Raw genomic sequence first — 18212 nt, 5'->3', positions numbered from 1 at the left:
TTTTATGTGTTTATGTGTTAACACATAAGGCCAAAAACTGGAGTTTTTGTTTTCCTTCTCTTCCACATATAATATTCGAATGATGAATCTGGAGAAAGAACTAGCGAAGTTAAATGTCGTCTTAAGTTCTGTCATAGTTCACTCCTCACTTGTATAGCTTGCAATAGGCCTTGTTACTATTTCGTAAACTCGTAACTTGTTATTGCGATGTACGTTTTTGGATTTAAGTACGTGGAACATTGCGAAAGAATTTTTTTTTGCTGTGTTTATTTTACTGCGAATTTCCCTTTTTTCCACTATCTCCATATTGTCTTCCAATATGACGCGTGCGGCTCATGATATTAATGTCATCTACGTAAGGAACCAGTTGTAGGGTCTTATTGGTTAGTAGATTTTCCTTTCCGATGTCTCACTATATATTCCAGAACTAAATGGTTAGTTCGTCACTTTTTTTCAAATCTTTCAAGACATTAAACATATTGAATCGTTGATTTTGAATACGCACCGCCATAACCGTGTCATCCATTGTTCGATCAGTATCTCGTATAGTTTATTGCTATTGATCGAAAAGTTGTACGCATTGGTATATGATGTATATAAGTAATTATATAATTAGCACATTTTAATTTGTTTTCCTTGTTATAGATCAAATTATTTCGTTATCAGTGCATGGATATATTTTTTAGATAGGTTTTCACAGCCTCATTTCGAGGATATTTCATCTATTCCTGAAGCCTTGTTATTATGCTGTCGGACTTAATCTTGATTGCTAGTTCTACTTCTTACTCGTGCATTCCAAGCAGTGTCTCATGCTTCTCAGGTGTCTATATACACCTTTTGGCCCATTGTTTCTGAAGAACTCTTCTATCTTTGCAATGAGATTATTCTCATTTTTTTTTTGCTTCTGCACAATGCCATATTTTGGTTTTGTTTCTCTCGTTCTTCTTGTAACGCACTTCTTATACTGTGGGTTTCTTCTACTGTCTTCATCAAACCAGATTACTCCCTTCTTCCTCTTTTCTTTGTGGTCCTCTACTAATTAATGTGGTTACCCTTCTTGTATTAGTTTTTGCATTTCTCGTTTAAATCTTGCTTTAACTTTTAGTAGCTTAGTTTTTCAATGTCCAATCTTTCAGTTTTCGTTGTTTCTAGATATTCTGCATCTGAAATTAATTTGATACTAGATAGTGGTCAGATCCGCAGCACGCCCATCTTGTTGCTTTATCTATAAGGACTTGGTCTCTTTGATTTGCCTGGATTTTCTCCGATGATATCCATATGGCCTTATGGATACTTGGGTGAGGGAAACACGTAAAGCTTCCAATTATATTTGTGTAAGTGGCAAAGTTAATTAGGCATTCTCCATTTCGATTAGTTCTATCATGCAGTGAGTGCCCTCTTATTGTTTCCTGGGACTGTTTTTCTTTGCCTATTTTAGTATTAATATCACATAATATATGATAATTAGACAGTTGTTCAAGTTTTTGAACTCAGTCTTTTTTTGCAAAAATAAGTAGTTAACCCATTGTCTAACCGTTCTCCCTTGTCCGGATTGCAGGTAGAGTTTTCTTCTTCTATCAATATTTAATCAATATTAATTTCTGCTTTGTACTTCCCCTATTAATCCTCGTTTGGTCCGTTTATTTATTTTTTTTTGTTCTTTATGGTTGTTGATGATATATTTGCACTCACATCTGATAACTATCTCAGAAATAAGTAAACATTTACTGATCTTCCCAAAATTATTTAAAAATTAAGACAGTTGCATGTAACTTCTTTATTACAAATTTTTATTTTCAGGCGCTACAACCTTTACTAGAAGTAAGCAGTTCAAAACCACCAACCATAACATCATCACAACCAAGATCAGTGACAGCAACAAGATTTTGACCGAATTAATATGAATTTTCTTGTTGAACTAATCAGAAACACCTCTCAAAATCGGAAAAGAAGTGTTTAATTGAGGACAATTTTTTGTGTGAATGTTACCTTTATAACTTTAATTGTTAAATCAGTGTAAAACAAACCAAATGAAATAAAAGAAATATGGGAAAACTTTTAAGCGTAAGAAATTAAGAAAAAAAAAAACAATAAGTTAAACAACTCTCAATGTGCGCTTTAATTAAGAAAAAAAAATAAAAATGAGGAGAAAATAAACTGATTCAAACGGTGAATTAGATTATGTACAATCATATTTTAAAAGAAAAAATTAATATGGTGTTGAGACGACGAATATTATTTTCGTTGATTGGAAACGACAATTATTAGAGCACAATCCGAATTTTTTATTAATAAAATGAAGAAAAAAATTTCTAAAAGATGTTGATGTAAAGTATATATATGGAAGTGTTTTGATTTTTTTGGCGAGAACTACATCTGAGAAGACTGAAAAGAAAAACCAGATCTTATTGGGTTGCGTTACATTTCCCCATTTTATTAAAAGTGAATAATATTTTTAAGTAATTTGTAAATAAATATAATACGATTTTATAGCTGTGACATAAAAATCAATTAATCTTATTGAATTATACATTATATTACATTTTTATAAATTTGTCGAGATATTATAGATTTAATAAATAAAATATATTAAATGTAAGTAAAAAAAAACCTGATGAAAGCAAGTTTTATGAACTCAATGTGTTCTGTTTATGTATCGAAATGAAAAAAAAATTAAACAAACAAATATATGTATATTAATATAGTCGAATCTGGTGCATAGAGTGTGTAATAAAAAAACTATATTTATATTTGTTGATAAATGTAAAAATAATGTATTGCCACTAAAAAAAAATAATTATAATATAATTTTTCGTTTTATTTTACAATTTTATAACGATGTATATAAAAACAACTGTTTTTGTGTAATTTAATAAACAATAAAAGTAACAAAGATGGTGAGTAAGCCGTCCAATGCATCTTGAATATGTCGCCACCTTAAAACAGCCAGTTTGATGGCACAAATAACAAAATAGTTTTTATGGCGCTAATCAAACTGATGGAACAGAACACACACTTAAAGCAGCTGTAATAAATTTGTAAATATGTATATAATATTGCTCAAAACACAAGATATTTGTTATTAATAAGGATTTAAACAAATAAATCATATGTTAAAGAAAAATGTATTTCATATATGGCCGGCAATTTTCAAATATTCATTATTATAAATGCAATAAATAAGTATTTAATTTAATCTTATTTCTTAAATATAACATTCTATTTTATTTTCCTAATTAATTCTAGTATTTTTCGCAATATATTATTCGGTAATGATTGATTGTGTGAAATAAATGATTTTAAAATAAAGAAATTTTAAACAATTGTCCGTTTCTTATGATAAAATGTAATTTTTAAAGGTATTTAAGAAAAGTGGCCTTGTCGGAATTTACAAAAACCGTTTTTGTTTTAAAATTTTTCAGTAGTGTTTAAAATATTAACCCAGGAATAAAACTGTAAATAAATATATTATGTGTTATCATCATTCATGTAATTCATAAAATTGTCTATTTAAAATATAAATATTTCTTTCATTTGATCAGATCGTTTATTTATTCCAACATCGAAATTTAAAATATCATTTTCAAAGCAATAAAAATCATCATTACCATTTCACTAAAACTAACTACGTTCATCGCGCTATTCGACAACAACGCCGCTCGTTCTTGCGCTTCTATCGTCATGAAACATTGGCCATTGTTACAAATACCAACTTTACCAAATAACGTACACACCGACATTGATTGATACTGCCTAAAATCCAATTTGAAACATATTTCTTCACGATTACAAATCGTTACATTTGTAGTCAATTTATTTCCACTATATTTCTTACTTGACTCCAAAACTATTTTACTTTGCTTTAACATTTGTTGACTCGCGTAAGTAGCGGTGGTACAATTTCCATTTATGATGCAACAATGTCTACAGTATCCATCTATTTGTTTCGGACAAACACACTCCTTTAAACCGACTCTTGTACAATCATAACTATGACATTCATTTCCGATACAAGTACCAAATATTCCACAGTGACACGGCCTCTGTTCTTTAGTACATGGACAACGAGAATTAAAATTTTTACAATCCTACAATAAAATAATGTAAATTTAGTCAATCTTGGTCAAATCTGGGTGTCATGTATGTATGTATGTAAGCGTGGAGTGCGTAGTTTTTACGCGCGCACTTAGGCCCCAGTGGGCCCCTTGTGCATTCTCCTTTCGAGGCTTGAGATGGTATGAGAAAGCATCTCGTTAGGTGACGATACCGCTTACTCGTTGCCAATGACGAGTTACCGCCGCCCCAACCCCCCGACCCACACATCATCTCGACCGCAACCTGGCGGAGCGCACGGCAGCTCAACGTCCTGGCGGAGCGCACGGCAGCTCAACGACCTGGCGGAGCGCACGGCAGCTCAACGTCCTGGCGGAGCGCACGACTCGCTCAACGGCCTGGCGCAGGCCAATCAGCGTGGGCGTGGGGTCAGAGAGCGCTCACGCGCATTCGTCCCTATAAAGTCAAGCCTCACACACATGCGTGCTGCTAACGACAACCAGAGATTGACGACTGGTTGCCGGGACCGACGGCTTAACGTCCCCTCCGAAGGACGGGGGGCGACTCAACGTGCTTTCACCGGGGATCGAACCCGGGACGTCTGCGTGTTAACCCGAGAGCTAACACGCTGAGCCATCACGCCCCCATCTGGGTGTCATAAAATATAAGTTAAATCGCTGTAAAGTGTCCCGATATTTATGAAAAAAGTATGTAAGTCTTAAGACAAAATTGTTTAGGAAATGTTATCTTTTATGTTGAACGAAACTCAGCTCAGATTTCATGGTGATACAGCTCAACAATCTGACATGGTGGAACTGGATTTTTTTCATACTTTTTTTTTCCTAAACTCACAGAAAATATCGTAGCTGAATTAAAGTTATTTTTTGCACAAAAAAAGACCAGATAGACAAGGTTCATTTACTGCTGCAGATATTAGGCAGTATTCTGTACATGTCATTACTGCAAATGTCAAAAACACGTTCGTATTGGAGTGATGAACTGGGATTCTAACCAATGCAAAAGACAGTAACAAACTTGAAGAAATTGTTTTTCTATCTACTTTATAAGCCGATATCTTCGTTGTCTTTAGAAATAGCAGAATATTAAATACACCACTAGAAAGCCTAATCTTGATACCCATAACGAGAAAAATATAAAGAATGTCGCTATGTTTCGAATGCACCTCCAAAATTATCAAACTTCAAGCCCGTGTGCAGCAGTTATGGAACAGAATTAAAAAAAAAAGCTTTATCAATTTGGAAAGAACGGTTTGTTTTATCCGGTCAATAACTATCGGCACATAAAGTCGGTAAATTGACTTTTCTCAGTACAAAAGTAGCCAAAAGTTGGTGGGAACAAAAAACCAAACCCACATCAATAATATAGGAATCTGCTCTATCTATTGATGTATAAAAATCGCCGATAAAAAAACACCCTTACCGGTGCGCTTCTACCCAAAATTTCATTTCTACCCCAAAAATTGCGAAAACCGCGGATAATTGCTGTATGCAAATGTTTACGGCGTCATAACTCTCTTTTATTCGCGAAACAAGTAATAAGGTATGCGAGGAGGGGGAGTTCCATCCAATCGGAAAAGATTGTGCTGGTCTGTGTTCCAGACAGGACGTCACGCCTTTATTTCTTTATGTATGTAAAATAAAGGCGCGACGTTCTGTCTTGAACGCACAATTTTGAACACATCATTACCATTATTTACCACCTGTTCAAAATTGGAATTTTTTGAACGAGCGATATCGATCTCTAAAGTGAGGCGTCTTCACTTTTGGCACGGATATTGACAATCGTTAAATCGTTAAAAAAGCATCGTTCGTTGCATGAAATTTGGAAACGTGTAAGGTTCATCAATTTATAGGAAAGTAAAAACCGAAACGTTAAAAAAAACTGATAAAGGTCGTATGCTGTAATGGAATTGCCAAACAAATGCGTTGTAATAATGGCGATTTATCATTTACCTAACAATAACACAGAGCTATTTCGGGAACTTTTTCATGAGGCCTTGTTGTATATTAACAATTACTACAACACACATAAATTAATTATCTGTGGTGATTTTAACATCGGTTTTATTAAAAAATCTAAAACAACAAATATTCTGCTGGAACTGAAAAGCAGTTTCGGGTTGGAACACATTTGTAAATGTCCAACGAGAGAGACAACCAAATCAAGTAAATGTATAGATAATATCTTCACAGACATAACCAGGAATCGACTATGCGGTACAACCAAACAACTGCATCTGGGAAATCACTATTGCCAAGTTCTGAAAATAATCGAGGAAAATTATGGTCCTAACTCAAAAACAACGGCACAATTCACCACGTGTAGAAGATATAATGACAACAGTTTCCGTCTCTTTGAAGCGGCACTGGATGATACAGATTGAACCCCTATCCTTAATGAACATGACGCTAACGCTTGTTACAGCATCTTCCATAATACATTTCTAGAACTTTATAATGAAAACTTTTCTGAAACTAACCAAAAGTTGACTAAAGGGAAATATAAATTTCAGAAGTTAAAATAATAGAAAATTCTCTCAAGGTACTTGGATTGATGGCATCGGCTACCAAATCAAAACATTCGTCTGACACGTACAAGTCATACAAACAAAAATACTTCCATTTTTTGGAAGATAATAAACAAAAGAAAATGTGGGAAATAATAAATAGTCATCGCCCCTCAAAGACAAACCGGGAGACATCCCTGGGAGCTCAATTAGATGCGGATGATTTTAGCAGGCATTATACTGAAGAAGCCCAAAGACTTTTTGCGGGGACAGGTATTGCTTGTCGAACTCCTGATGACTTCATGAAAGGGAACAAGGCCCGTCTAGATTACTGTTATTTGAAACCAACCAGTGTAGAAGAAATACAAGATATTATTAAGAATCTAAAAGCAAAAGAAGTGAAGATATGTATGGTCTCAACCCCATGGTAATAAAAAGAGTGACGGAAAAAATATCTGCGCATCTTTCAATATTTTTTAATAAAAGTATAGAAGATGGAGTTTTCCCCACATAACTAAAAATTGCTAAGATTTTTAAGCTATCTTGCGCCAATTAGCTTGAGCTAATTGAAAAAAATATTTGAACAAATTGTGAGGGCTAGGATCGTTTATTATTTGTCTCTCCAGAAAAATCTGGAACGATAGTCAGCATGGATATCGCGATGGCCGATCAACGATTACAGCCATTATAAGCATGGTTGATGAAATAATGAAAGCAACTTTGAAATAGTGCAAATAACTTGTTGTAACCTGAGTCACGCGTTCGACACGGTCGACCATGAGGTGCTTCTCGGAAAGATGAACTACTACGGCATAAGAGGATTAACGCTTGATTTAATGCGGTCCTATCTTACAAACAGAAAATGGTGTGTAAAATGGAAGAACAAAATTTCCGATCTGAAAGACTCAACTGACGGTGTTTCACAAGGTTCCATTCTTGATCCAGTCCTCTTTGTTATTTATGTAAATGACCTACCAAACTGTGCGGGAAATGCAACCTCTTGTCTATATGCGGATGACACAACATTCATAACACTAGGGCCGACCACAGATGAAACATCTCAAAGGACCGAGGACACTCTAAAAATAATTGGGGGATGGATGAATGCTAATAAACTAATTTTAAATGAGGACAAAACTCAGAAAATGCAATTTTTTATTCTCGAACAATCTGTGGTGAGGTTCCTGGGTTTGCGCGTGGACAGCAAATTGTCGTGGAACAATCACATTGAACAAGAACATGAACATGACACGCGTCAAAAAAATATGTTTAAGATACCATCTCACCGCCTAAGAGTGACTCAACAGATCGTGGGTTATCAGGGAATTAAATTTTATAATAAAATACCTGCGGCTGTTAAACTGCTGAACCATTGTAAATTTGAAAGCGTTATTAAAAGAGCACTCCTTGAAAAATGTTTTTATACAATCGATGAATTTTTGTGTTGCAAAGATTTGTTTAAATCCGTTATCTGATAGATGTTTTGTATTGCCTTTGCAAGCAAATAAAGAGATATTATTATTATTATTTGGACGGGTTGCGTTGCACGTTCAACCCTATTCAGTACGTAGTGTTGGTACGACCTCGTTTTTCTCTCACCACTCGACGTTGTGTTGTAGAAATGAAGAGCAGTAAAGAAGAAACTATAAATTTTATCGATACTTACCGGTTTATGAAACCGTTTTGGATCCGAAACACCCGAACCATTTCAATAAAGTTCGGCAACAAGATGCGTGGGAGGAAATTGCAACACAAATGGATAGGACCATTGATGAATGCAAAAAGAAAATGGACTACCTTTTAGCAACCCTCTGCAGAGAAGACTGGAATAGGAATCGCCAGTAGCCAGATACCGTAGGGTTAGAGCCAGCCTTTCTTTCCTTTCCGAAATGTGGGATCCCATTTTGCAATTTTGGGCTCAATGGATGACAATAAAAACACAATAACATAAAAACTCAAAATCAGTGAGGTGCATCCTAGTAAAATTTTTGTACAATCCGCTTACAAATTGACAAATAAGTCGTGCTAATCGCTTTGTTTTCAAAGTGAGGCGAATAAAAATATAAGCGGCTGCATACCCTTTGCACATTTAATTAGAATACGCAATGGCGATACGGGACGATATATTGACGCTGCGTTGCATCCTTGCGTATCATAAAATGTATAACCACCTTTAGATGTAATGCTAATGCAAAAAGGCCACATGGAGTATATTCAGTTTGTAGGGCAACCCTTAACGGTCTATGTGCTTAGTAAAGAACATTATCGCTGCAATAGACTCTAGTAATACTACTTTGCACCTAGATGCTATTGGTAGTGTAGTAAGAAAGCCCATTTCATCCAGCAATGGTATCTTGTATTATAGTGGTGCAAAACAATAGATTGCTTCCTGTTGTTGAGTGCGTTTTATCTAAACATGATCAGCGGCAATAACATCTTGGCTGTTATTTTTTAAACAGTTCTGCACGTCCAATTTGAAATGGCATATTTATACAAAAGTCGTTGCTGATTTTATTTTGTCATGTTAAATACTACAAAGTTAGCATTCAATTGAAGTACCGTCTTGAATTACTTAAAATACGCATACAAAGTAGTATAAATTGTACAAAATTGTTCTGAAAAACTGAAACTTCTGAATCCAACAGTTGCACACGAACAATTTTGTTGTGTAAACAAAACAAATTTTGAAGAATATGTTAAGTGAATATAATTTTTAACGACTGGAGATTATAGTAAAAGAATTTGCTCATTTAACACTTTCTCCCAGTAAAACTGAAAGAACGGAGTCTGCATTACTGTATTTGAGTAAAGTAGAAAAAACATTTGCAAGCGGATTAAGATAAACAAAATCCAACCCAGCTTAGTAAAAATGAGCTTATAAGTGGGAATAGTTTATATGCATCGTCACCTTTTTATATTCACTTCGTAGAAGTAATTAATGAAGTAAGAGCGTCAATACACATTGATTAAATCTGAACCTAAACATCTCTAATTCAATCATATTGCGAATTAGGTACAAAAATAGTGGAGAGTAATATATAAAATACAATAGTTAGAACAATACTAATTCCAACTTGTTTGCACCATTGCTTTTTATTCTCATTGATTTAGAAATATTACTAAAATAAAATCACAATCTCAGTTTTTAGGGGAGAAAATACTTGTACAACTATGTAATCTACTAATATTATATACCACTGTATAGAGCGGAAAATTTCCTACAGGTTTTACATGGTTTTAGAATTTTGTCCGAAACATATATGACATTTATTAACCCGAAACTTATTTAATGCGCTCCAAAAACGCACCGGTAAGGGTGTTTTTACGAAAAAAAATGGTTTTAAAACATCGTATTCGATCTTTCTATACATCAATAGTGTGTTCAAAATTATGCGTTCAAGACAGAACGTCGCACCTTTATTTTACCTACATACAGAAATAAAGGCGCGACGTCCTGTCCGGAACACACACCAGCACCATCTTTTCCCAATGGATGTAACCCCCCCCCCTCCTTGCATACCTTACTACTGTTTCTTTTTAATGTATAATTCGTGTAAATCGCCATTTTTCCATTTTCCATCGCCCGGTTTTCGCCATTTTTGGGGGAAAAAATTCTTGTGCAATCATGTGATGTACTAAAGTTATATACCACTGTATAAAAAATGGTTTTAAAACATCGTATTCGATCTTTCTATACATCAATAGATTGAGCAGATTCCTATATTATTGATACGGGTTTTGTTTTTTTGTTCCCATCAAATAAAGAGTTGTACGGAAAAAAGTCAATTTATCGACTCTATGCAGGGTTGTTTATTATGCGGTTTTTTTTGCCGACGCCGATAGATATTGACTGGACAAAACCCGGATTTAGATAGCTCAAAATCCTTTCCAAATTGATAAAGTTTTTTTTAAATTCATTTCCATAACGGCTGCACACGGGCTTAAAGTTTGATAATTTTGAGGTGTATTAGGAGCACGGCGGTGTTCTTTATTTGTTTTTCGCAGTGGATATCAAGATATCGACAGGACAAAAAAGTTTTAGTTGAAAGAAAAACTTGAGCTTTCTAATTGTGTATTTAACATTCCACTATCTCTAAAAACACCGACGATATCGGCTTGTAAAGTAGATAGAAAAACAAGGGTAATCAGTGCTATGTTACAAAAGACATTGTCGGTAAATAATTTGGAAAAACTGCCCCAATTTGACACATAGATTTGAACAACAACAGACTCCACAAAATGTGACCGCTAATTACTTCATGGAATAAAAAATTTTCATCTGTAGCTCTAGACTAGTCTAGACCAACATTTGAATATACAGGGTAGGGTAGAATGCAATTACCCTACCCAATGTCCCTACTTTCAAAAAATCACCGTAGGGCGAGCAGGTCGAATAGAGGGATGGGGCAATTGCCGTTAGGTAGAGAACAATACCAGTAGACATCATGCAGATACTGAATATCTGAAAACCTTTGTATATTGTATCAAAGACCTCTTCACAGCCCCAAAGTAACAGTTTGTTGGAGAACTTTTTGCGCCCCAAAATAGACCCACGGCTGATATGGCCCGTCGTTAACGCAAAATTCTACAAAACCTCTTGCCGGGTTGCCTGATCTCTTATTGGGAGGATGTTTCATGGCATGTTTCCCCGATTTGAAGCAGAGCGACTTTTTCTGTAGGAATACGTTAAAGCTGAGGTGTACAAAGTTCGACCTCGAACCCTTGAAGCTCTCAAGGTGGCGATTGAGAACGAAAAAGATACGGTATTATATGTACTTTTGAGCAATTAAACCTTTTTTATGTCTCTTCAAATCAGGAATTACATTTTGCCCCATCCTGTAGGTGAACAAATGTGTTCAACAAAAATCAGACGTTACATGAAACAATACCTCCTCAAAAAATTCTATAAATGAGGTTTCAAGCTATTTGTCCTTGCAGTATGATATGAGAACGATTCTCAACGTCATTTGATGCGCTAAGCGCGAATATTCAATCCGTGTCTTAAACCGACACTCTGCGTTTTGGGAAAACGGTAAAAATTTTGTAGAATATTCAAGTTCAAGTTGGTAGTATTGGCATTTGGCAACCATAACCCAACCTAAAACCGGACATCACTTCAATAATATTCAAAATGTTGTGATTGTAGTTAAAAATTGGTAAAAACCTAGAAGCAGTTTTGCAAAGTAGATTCAAAATGTTTTTGCTGCGTATGCGGAAGGTACTCGGTAAAAGTGGCAAAATCATAACAACTGCGCTAAAACACACGCATTTGCATTACTTTAGCCGAAGTTGTTTTGCAATGCGTGCAGAACAAAGCTGTACAAGTGGTCAAGGGATCTTAGTGAAAAAGTGCACTTTTCATTTTCATTGCCAATCCTATGAAGATAACCAAAAAATCATGTACATGAGTTCTGCTTTTGTTTGATTAGCATTCGTCGGTATTAATACAAGAAAACTAATACAATACAAATATAATAATGTATCATCAGGATCCAAGGCAGTACCACATACAAGTAGTGACCGATTGCCATTGTTTCCAGGTGTGAGTGAAAATGTCCAGCATAGCGACTACATCTCTGTCAACCAGTGATAGTGGGGATTTCGTCATGGAAGGAAACCATTTAATAACGCAACGTAAACTGAGTGATTTGATCCGTGATTTGAGCTTATCGAAACAAAAGACAGAGTTACCCCTTATAAATCCACAGGACATACTCCTGCCACATCGTCACATCAAACTTGGCCTTATTATAAACTTCGTCAAAGCGCTCCATCGCAAAAATCAAAGAAGGAATATTTGTCGAAAACTTTACAAAATGTTTAACGCCCGATGAAGCGGCAACATGGGCATCATTTCAAAAGAATGGGATTTTATAAGGGATTTTAAAGAAATAATTCCCAATTTATTGCAAAATTAACGCAGGATTGGAGCTCGAATGTCTCTCAAGATTCATTTTCTGTATTCCCATCTTGATTTTTTTCCTGAATTCCCATCTTGATTTTTTTCCTGAAAACTTAGACGATACAAGCGACGAGCAAGGAGACCGGTTACACAAAGATACGGCGAAAATCGAGGGACGACACCAACGATTTAGTATGAAGGGATGATGAGCATCTACTATTGGACTTTAATACTTGAAACGGATTCTAAAAGATACAAACGAACAAAAAAAAAGTCAATCTTAAAAACCAGATTGTAAATTCAAAGTCAACATCCCCAATCACCTTAGAAAACACATTTGGTTATTCAAGTTGAAAACCTTTTATACTTGTATTATTATACGTCCCTACAGTTTATCTAGCAAAAAATGGCATCTACTCATCAAGGACTGTCTAAAGAAGAAAACTGCCTAATTGCAAACTGTTCATGAATATAGAGATGAAAAAAATAAAAAAAAAAAGGTGAAAGCTCTGAATTTGTAGCAAATGTTGTCTGATATGCTGTCAGAAAACATCAAAAATAATGTGTCCATTGTAAAGCATTTTGATACATCAGATAGAGTGCCCAGATGTGATTTCATAATACAACAAGCATATAACCGGAGTGGATCTAATGGACTGTATCATGGGAAGATATAAAATATTATTGATAAGCCGAAAATGGTACATTAGACTGTTTTATCAGTTTCTAAATTTATATGTTATAAATGCATAAGAAGAGTAGAGACTGCTAGGAAAATAAAACTGTTGCAGAGTGTCTGCAACATGCAGTTAAGGGCTAAAACTTACCTAAGATTTCAGAGTACTTGACATTAATAATCTCGCAGAGAAAGTCCGCGCTGTTTAGTACAAACTTTGTGACTATGCACAATCATCAAGCAATTGTATAGTTTTTTGAGCAATATCAATAAAGTACGTCATTTTAGTGAGTTAAAGAGAAATTAGCAATCCCAGACGTTTGAGATCCCGATATCTACAGTTATCATCGCAACAAATCCCTTGAGATGGATGACATTGAACATTATATTCTTTTACATTACACATTCATAATACAACAAGCATATAACTGGAGTGGATCTAATGGACTGTATCATGGGAAGATATGGGAAGATATAAAATATTATTGATAAGCCGAAAATGGTACATTAGACTGTTTTATCAGTTTCTAAATTTATATGTTATAAATGCATAAGAAGAGTAGAGACTGCTAGGAAAGGAAAACTGTTGCAGAGTGTCTGCAACATGCAATTAAGGGCTAAAACCTGGCTTTTAAAACGGGGCTAATGTGGTAAATCTATAACTTCGCCCGATTGCGGTGGAAATGATATTCATCCATAACCAACTAACACGTATTTCAACACCTTGGTTACAAGCGATGTTAATTAAATTTGAACCGACAGGGGAAATGGGATTGTGCTTATTAAGCCGAGATCGCTTGCAGCCGAAACGCTGCAATTCATACAACACCAAGCGCATTCAACCTTGGTTAAACATAGGTTTGGGTGGATACTATACTAATTGCGGCGTCTTGGATTTAAACGACCTCACCAGTAGTTTAGCCGAGGTCTTAACTCGGCTTATTCAGGCAAATTTTGAAATCTGAATTCTGGACTGAGATTAGCAGAGACCACTTACCACAGAGGTGTACAGAACATGATAACCAAACTTGGATCGCTAAGATGTTATTGCAATGGCTCAGCCAAAAGCGACCCCCGTTAAATTTATCCTCGGCTTATTTCAGCAAAATGTGATATTCTCTGCTTGCAACTGAAGCACTGCAGATATGTTAATCAGATTTGAATCGATAAGGTGTTGATTACAGGTATTATAGCGGAGATACTATGCAGTATACATTTACTTGACATTTACTTTACTTGACTTTATGGACACACTCTCTTCAATTGACGTTTAGTATTCTTGACAGTAATTAATGTCGAATAACGTACGTTGCTTTAAACAAGATCTATCGCAAAACGAAGTGGAACCGGCATAGAAATCGCCTGAGCTTAGTCAGTTTTTCTTTGTTCAGAAATCGTGCAAATTTCTAATCATCGAGGTGTTATAGAAACCAAGGTAGATAAAAACTACATCAATAGCAATTAGTCGAGCATTGTCAAAGATGTCAAACAATATTGAATACGTATAAAATGCAAAGAAGTGTTCTGCATCCTCTCAGTTATTAAACTGTTGATTATTGTATCTGTGGATACTGATGTGGCAGCATTTGTCACTATTTTGGAAACAAGTCGATTTTTATGTCTGCAACTACAACGTGTTTACTGCAACTACCACAGGAGATATTACTGTTCTGTATTTGGGGAAAATAATGGAGAAACTTGTGTACTCTAAGATTTCAGAGTACTTGACATTAATAATCTCGCAGAGAAAGTCCGCGCTGTTTAGTACAAACTTTGTAACTATGCACAATCATCAAGCAATTGTATAGTTTTTTGAGCAATATCAATGAAAAATAAACTACGTCATTTTAGTGAGTCAAAGAAAAATTACCAATCCCAGACGTTTGAGATCCCGATATCTACAGTTATCATCGCAACAAATCCCTTGAGATGGATGACATTGAACATTATATTCTTTTACATTACACATTCTAGGAAGACTTCGTGGAACGCAACATTTATCGGATAACAGACAATGAGTTGTTGAACCACAATCGCATTCTTCCCCTTCTTCGACAATCCCTATAATTCAAAGTTCATTAATTAATCTATAAATAACTAAAAATTGTTATAAACTAACCATTTCCACAAAAAGATTTTAAACTATCCTTTAAACAATGTCCTTGTTTTCTTAAAATGGTAGAAATACTTAATTTTGAACAAGATGAAAACTCTAAATTTTCAGCTTTTCTGGGAATCCCCGCTTTGGGTTGCATGATTCGATCTGGTTCGCATTCTTCATCGTCGTGATCACTTCCAAAGGCATGCGCCAATTCGTGAGCTAAATTTAGTTCTGCTAAAGAGGAAGGCATAACGGATCCGTCGTTTAATCTATGTGTAATAGCCAAGGTGTTTAATGAAAATCCTAAATCGATGTATGAAGCGCAAATTCCCGCTAATTTTCTTCGATCAAAAACGCTTTTTGATGGTGTGAAGCTAACGCCTAAGAATCGTTTTTGAAAAGGTTGTGCAGTAAAAAGAATCGCCAAACAATAAAGTTTTAATGGTTCTAAAGTTGTAAAAGCTTTCAAAAGGATTTTTGGATTAACATGTTGGTCTATGGGAGTCTCTATTATGCTACCAACTCCGGCAGATTTGCTAGATAAAATTAAAACGGTTTTTAATTCAACTCCAATATCATCTGGAATACCATCGCCGTCAAAATCTGCACTTCGCAAGATTGAGTTTGCTTCGTCTAAATTTAGAATCATTCTTGGTAATGCTACATCCACAATACCTTTTCCGATCACTTGTACAAACGAATTATCGATTGCTGCCACTAAAGTACAAGTTTTTCTTGTTACACGAAAAAATTTTCCGTAATGCGGATTCATAGGTAACGAAAAATAACCAAATTTTGAAGTCATATCAGTATTAACTTCGTATCTAGTAACATTATTAGAAGCAGGCGCCAAAAAAACAACAGCATCATAATCGTTTAAGAAACGACCCTCAAATTTGCGATAAAATCGAATTGGCTCCACACAATAAATTTCACCATCCACAAAAACTTTTCCAAAAAAGCGATTCTTACATAAATATCCTTTAACGTAACTATCCCCTTCATAATTCATTACGTATCCACTTGTTAAATTTAAATTATCGACGAATTTAAAATTTTCCGTGTAATTCAAGTACTGCATGATTATTTCAGTTTGATCACTCAATAATCCGGTGTTAGTAACGTTATAATGGTTTATACATATAACATACGGTTTATTTCGAATTTGTAAACGAAAATTTCTACAAGAAATTGAAGAATTTGCCTCGTTGACTAACGTTGATTGCGCAACGTATTGATCGAAATCCAATTTAAATGTGTTTGAACTAAAAACCATTCTTTGTGAATGAACTATTTGAAGAATTTGTGATAAAGAATAAATCCAAAACAGTAATTTTTCCATTATGATTAATTTTGACTATTTGAAAGATTTGAAATATATCAATTAGAGTTTCCTGTAATCACGAATCAGTACAATTTTAAAAATCGCCAATAGATGACCTTAATTAATATTAACAGGCTTTAATTTGGAAAAAGTGTCTCTTAAACTGGAGAGGAAAGCCTCATATTGTATAGATGGATTAGTAGGTATGAAGAACTCTCCAGGAAGTCTTCGTGGTTGTCCGTAAAGCAGTTCTGCTGAGGAGTAACCAAGATCTTCCTTAAGAGATGTTCTTAATCCTAGTAGGATGAGGGGTAGACTGTTGTTCCATCTAGATCAATGATCGATGAAATCGTTCTAACATTCCATTTGCTGGAGGATGGAAAGATGATGTGTGTATTTGTCGTGTGCCGAGTAATGTCTTAAATTTTGTATACCAAAACGACTAAAGTAATGCCGGAAAAGTCTGTTCGCTGTAGATGTGATATCTTTTAGCGGAAACGCTTCTGGCCATCGAGTGAAGCGTTCGATAACTGTAAGTACATACCTAGGGACAAAGTGAGTGGTCCAATCAAGTCGATATGTATATGATCAAATTTAATTTTAGGAATTTTGATGTTGATGATTGGTGATTTTGTATGTTTTTAGATCATTGCTTGTTGACATTTTAAGCAGACTTTGGTCCAAACATAAATTTGCATTGAATTTTGATGAATTTTGTCGAAAATTGCTTGTCTGAACTGTTGTGGAATATAAATTCTTGGAAATGATGAACAGGTTTCACACCACAGTTTGATATTAAATTGTGATGTTGTTTGATGTGCTAAACGATAAAATTTGGAAGGATTGTTGAAAAATTGTTTATTCAGTAAGTTTGATAATTCTGTGTTGGCAAGTTGAGCGTTGCTAAGGGTTAGAAAATCTGGGTAAGATAAATTTAGAGATCCCATGTTTGTTCTGGATAGAGTTTCTGCGACAACATTTGAATTTCCTCTGATGTATTTGATATCTGAAGTAAATTGTGCAATATAAGATAGACATCTTTAATGAGGAGTTTTGTCTGTGGACGAAAAAAATGATTGTCTAATCATCATGAATGGTCTCAGCGAGACCGGTCATTAGACGTTTCTGGGGTTTTGGTCAAAATAAAAATTTGAGAATTCAGACTTAAGTATAATCAATTGCGTTCTCTTTGACTAAAATATTTTCAGATTCCTAGCACTTCTGGTTATACCGGAAGTCCCCACCTATTGTGGGCCTATGTGTGCTAAATTGCGAAAACTATTCTATGTTTTCAAGAAACTGCGTGAAATTCTACCGATTAGTTCTCTTAAAGTTGTTTACTACGCCTTAGTCCAATCTTCGTTGATATACGGTATCTTAGCTTGGGGAGATGCCTCGACTTATCTTCTTACTAACGTTGAGGTTGCCCAGAGAACTATTTTAAAAATTATGACATATAAACCGGGCGATTTCCCATCGGACGCGCTGTTTGAACTCACTGAGGTTTTTAATATTAGGCAACTTTATACAATCGAGATTGTTAAATTTATTATCATCAATCCACCACTGCTGGAATTTCCGGGGCACACTTACTCTACTAGAAATGTTTCTAATAGTCTGGCCAGACCT

The 18212-nt window shown here is 35.0% G+C and overlaps 2 protein-coding genes across 7 annotated transcripts in view; one reads left to right on the top strand and one right to left on the bottom strand.

Annotated features, from left to right (window-relative positions):
* Positions 1–3538, top strand: part of LOC111424670 (nephrin-like) — a 365438-nt gene extending 361900 nt beyond the window's left edge. For all 6 annotated transcript variants that reach the window (XM_023058294.2, XM_023058296.2, XM_023058293.2 and 3 more), the window contains one exon: positions 1801–3538. In XM_023058294.2, the coding sequence (XP_022914062.2) occupies positions 1801–1890 (90 nt within the window). In that variant the 3' untranslated portion in view covers positions 1891–3538. The remainder of the gene's footprint in view (positions 1–1800) is intronic.
* LOC111424671 (disintegrin and metalloproteinase domain-containing protein 10-like) lies at positions 3474–16643 on the bottom strand. Its single transcript, XM_023058299.2, has 3 exons — positions 15278–16643; positions 15029–15219; positions 3474–4088 (listed from the first exon to the last, which is right to left on the bottom strand). Exons 1-3 carry the CDS (start codon positions 16599–16601, stop codon positions 3570–3572), a joined length of 2034 nt encoding a protein of 677 aa, XP_022914067.2. The 5' UTR covers positions 16602–16643; the 3' UTR covers positions 3474–3569.
* Positions 16644–18212: the final 1569 nt, after the last annotated feature.

Source organism: Onthophagus taurus, chromosome 7 (assembly GCF_036711975.1).
Source record: "Onthophagus taurus isolate NC chromosome 7, IU_Otau_3.0, whole genome shotgun sequence".
NCBI lineage: Eukaryota > Metazoa > Arthropoda > Insecta > Coleoptera > Scarabaeidae > Onthophagus > Onthophagus taurus.
This window is presented reverse-complemented; position numbering and strand designations above follow the sequence as displayed.

Coding starts and splice junctions, on each gene's coding strand:
- LOC111424671 (XM_023058299.2), bottom strand. CDS start 16,601: ATGGAAAAATTACTGTTTTGGATTTATTCTTTATCACAAATTCTTCAA. Junction 15,220..15,277: donor AAAATCTTTTTGTGGAAATG/GTTAGTTTATAA, acceptor TTTGAATTATAG/GGATTGTCGAAGAAGGGGAA. Junction 4,089..15,028: donor ATCTCAAACGTCTGGGATTG/GTAATTTTTCTT, acceptor ATTTTATTGTAG/GATTGTAAAAATTTTAATTC.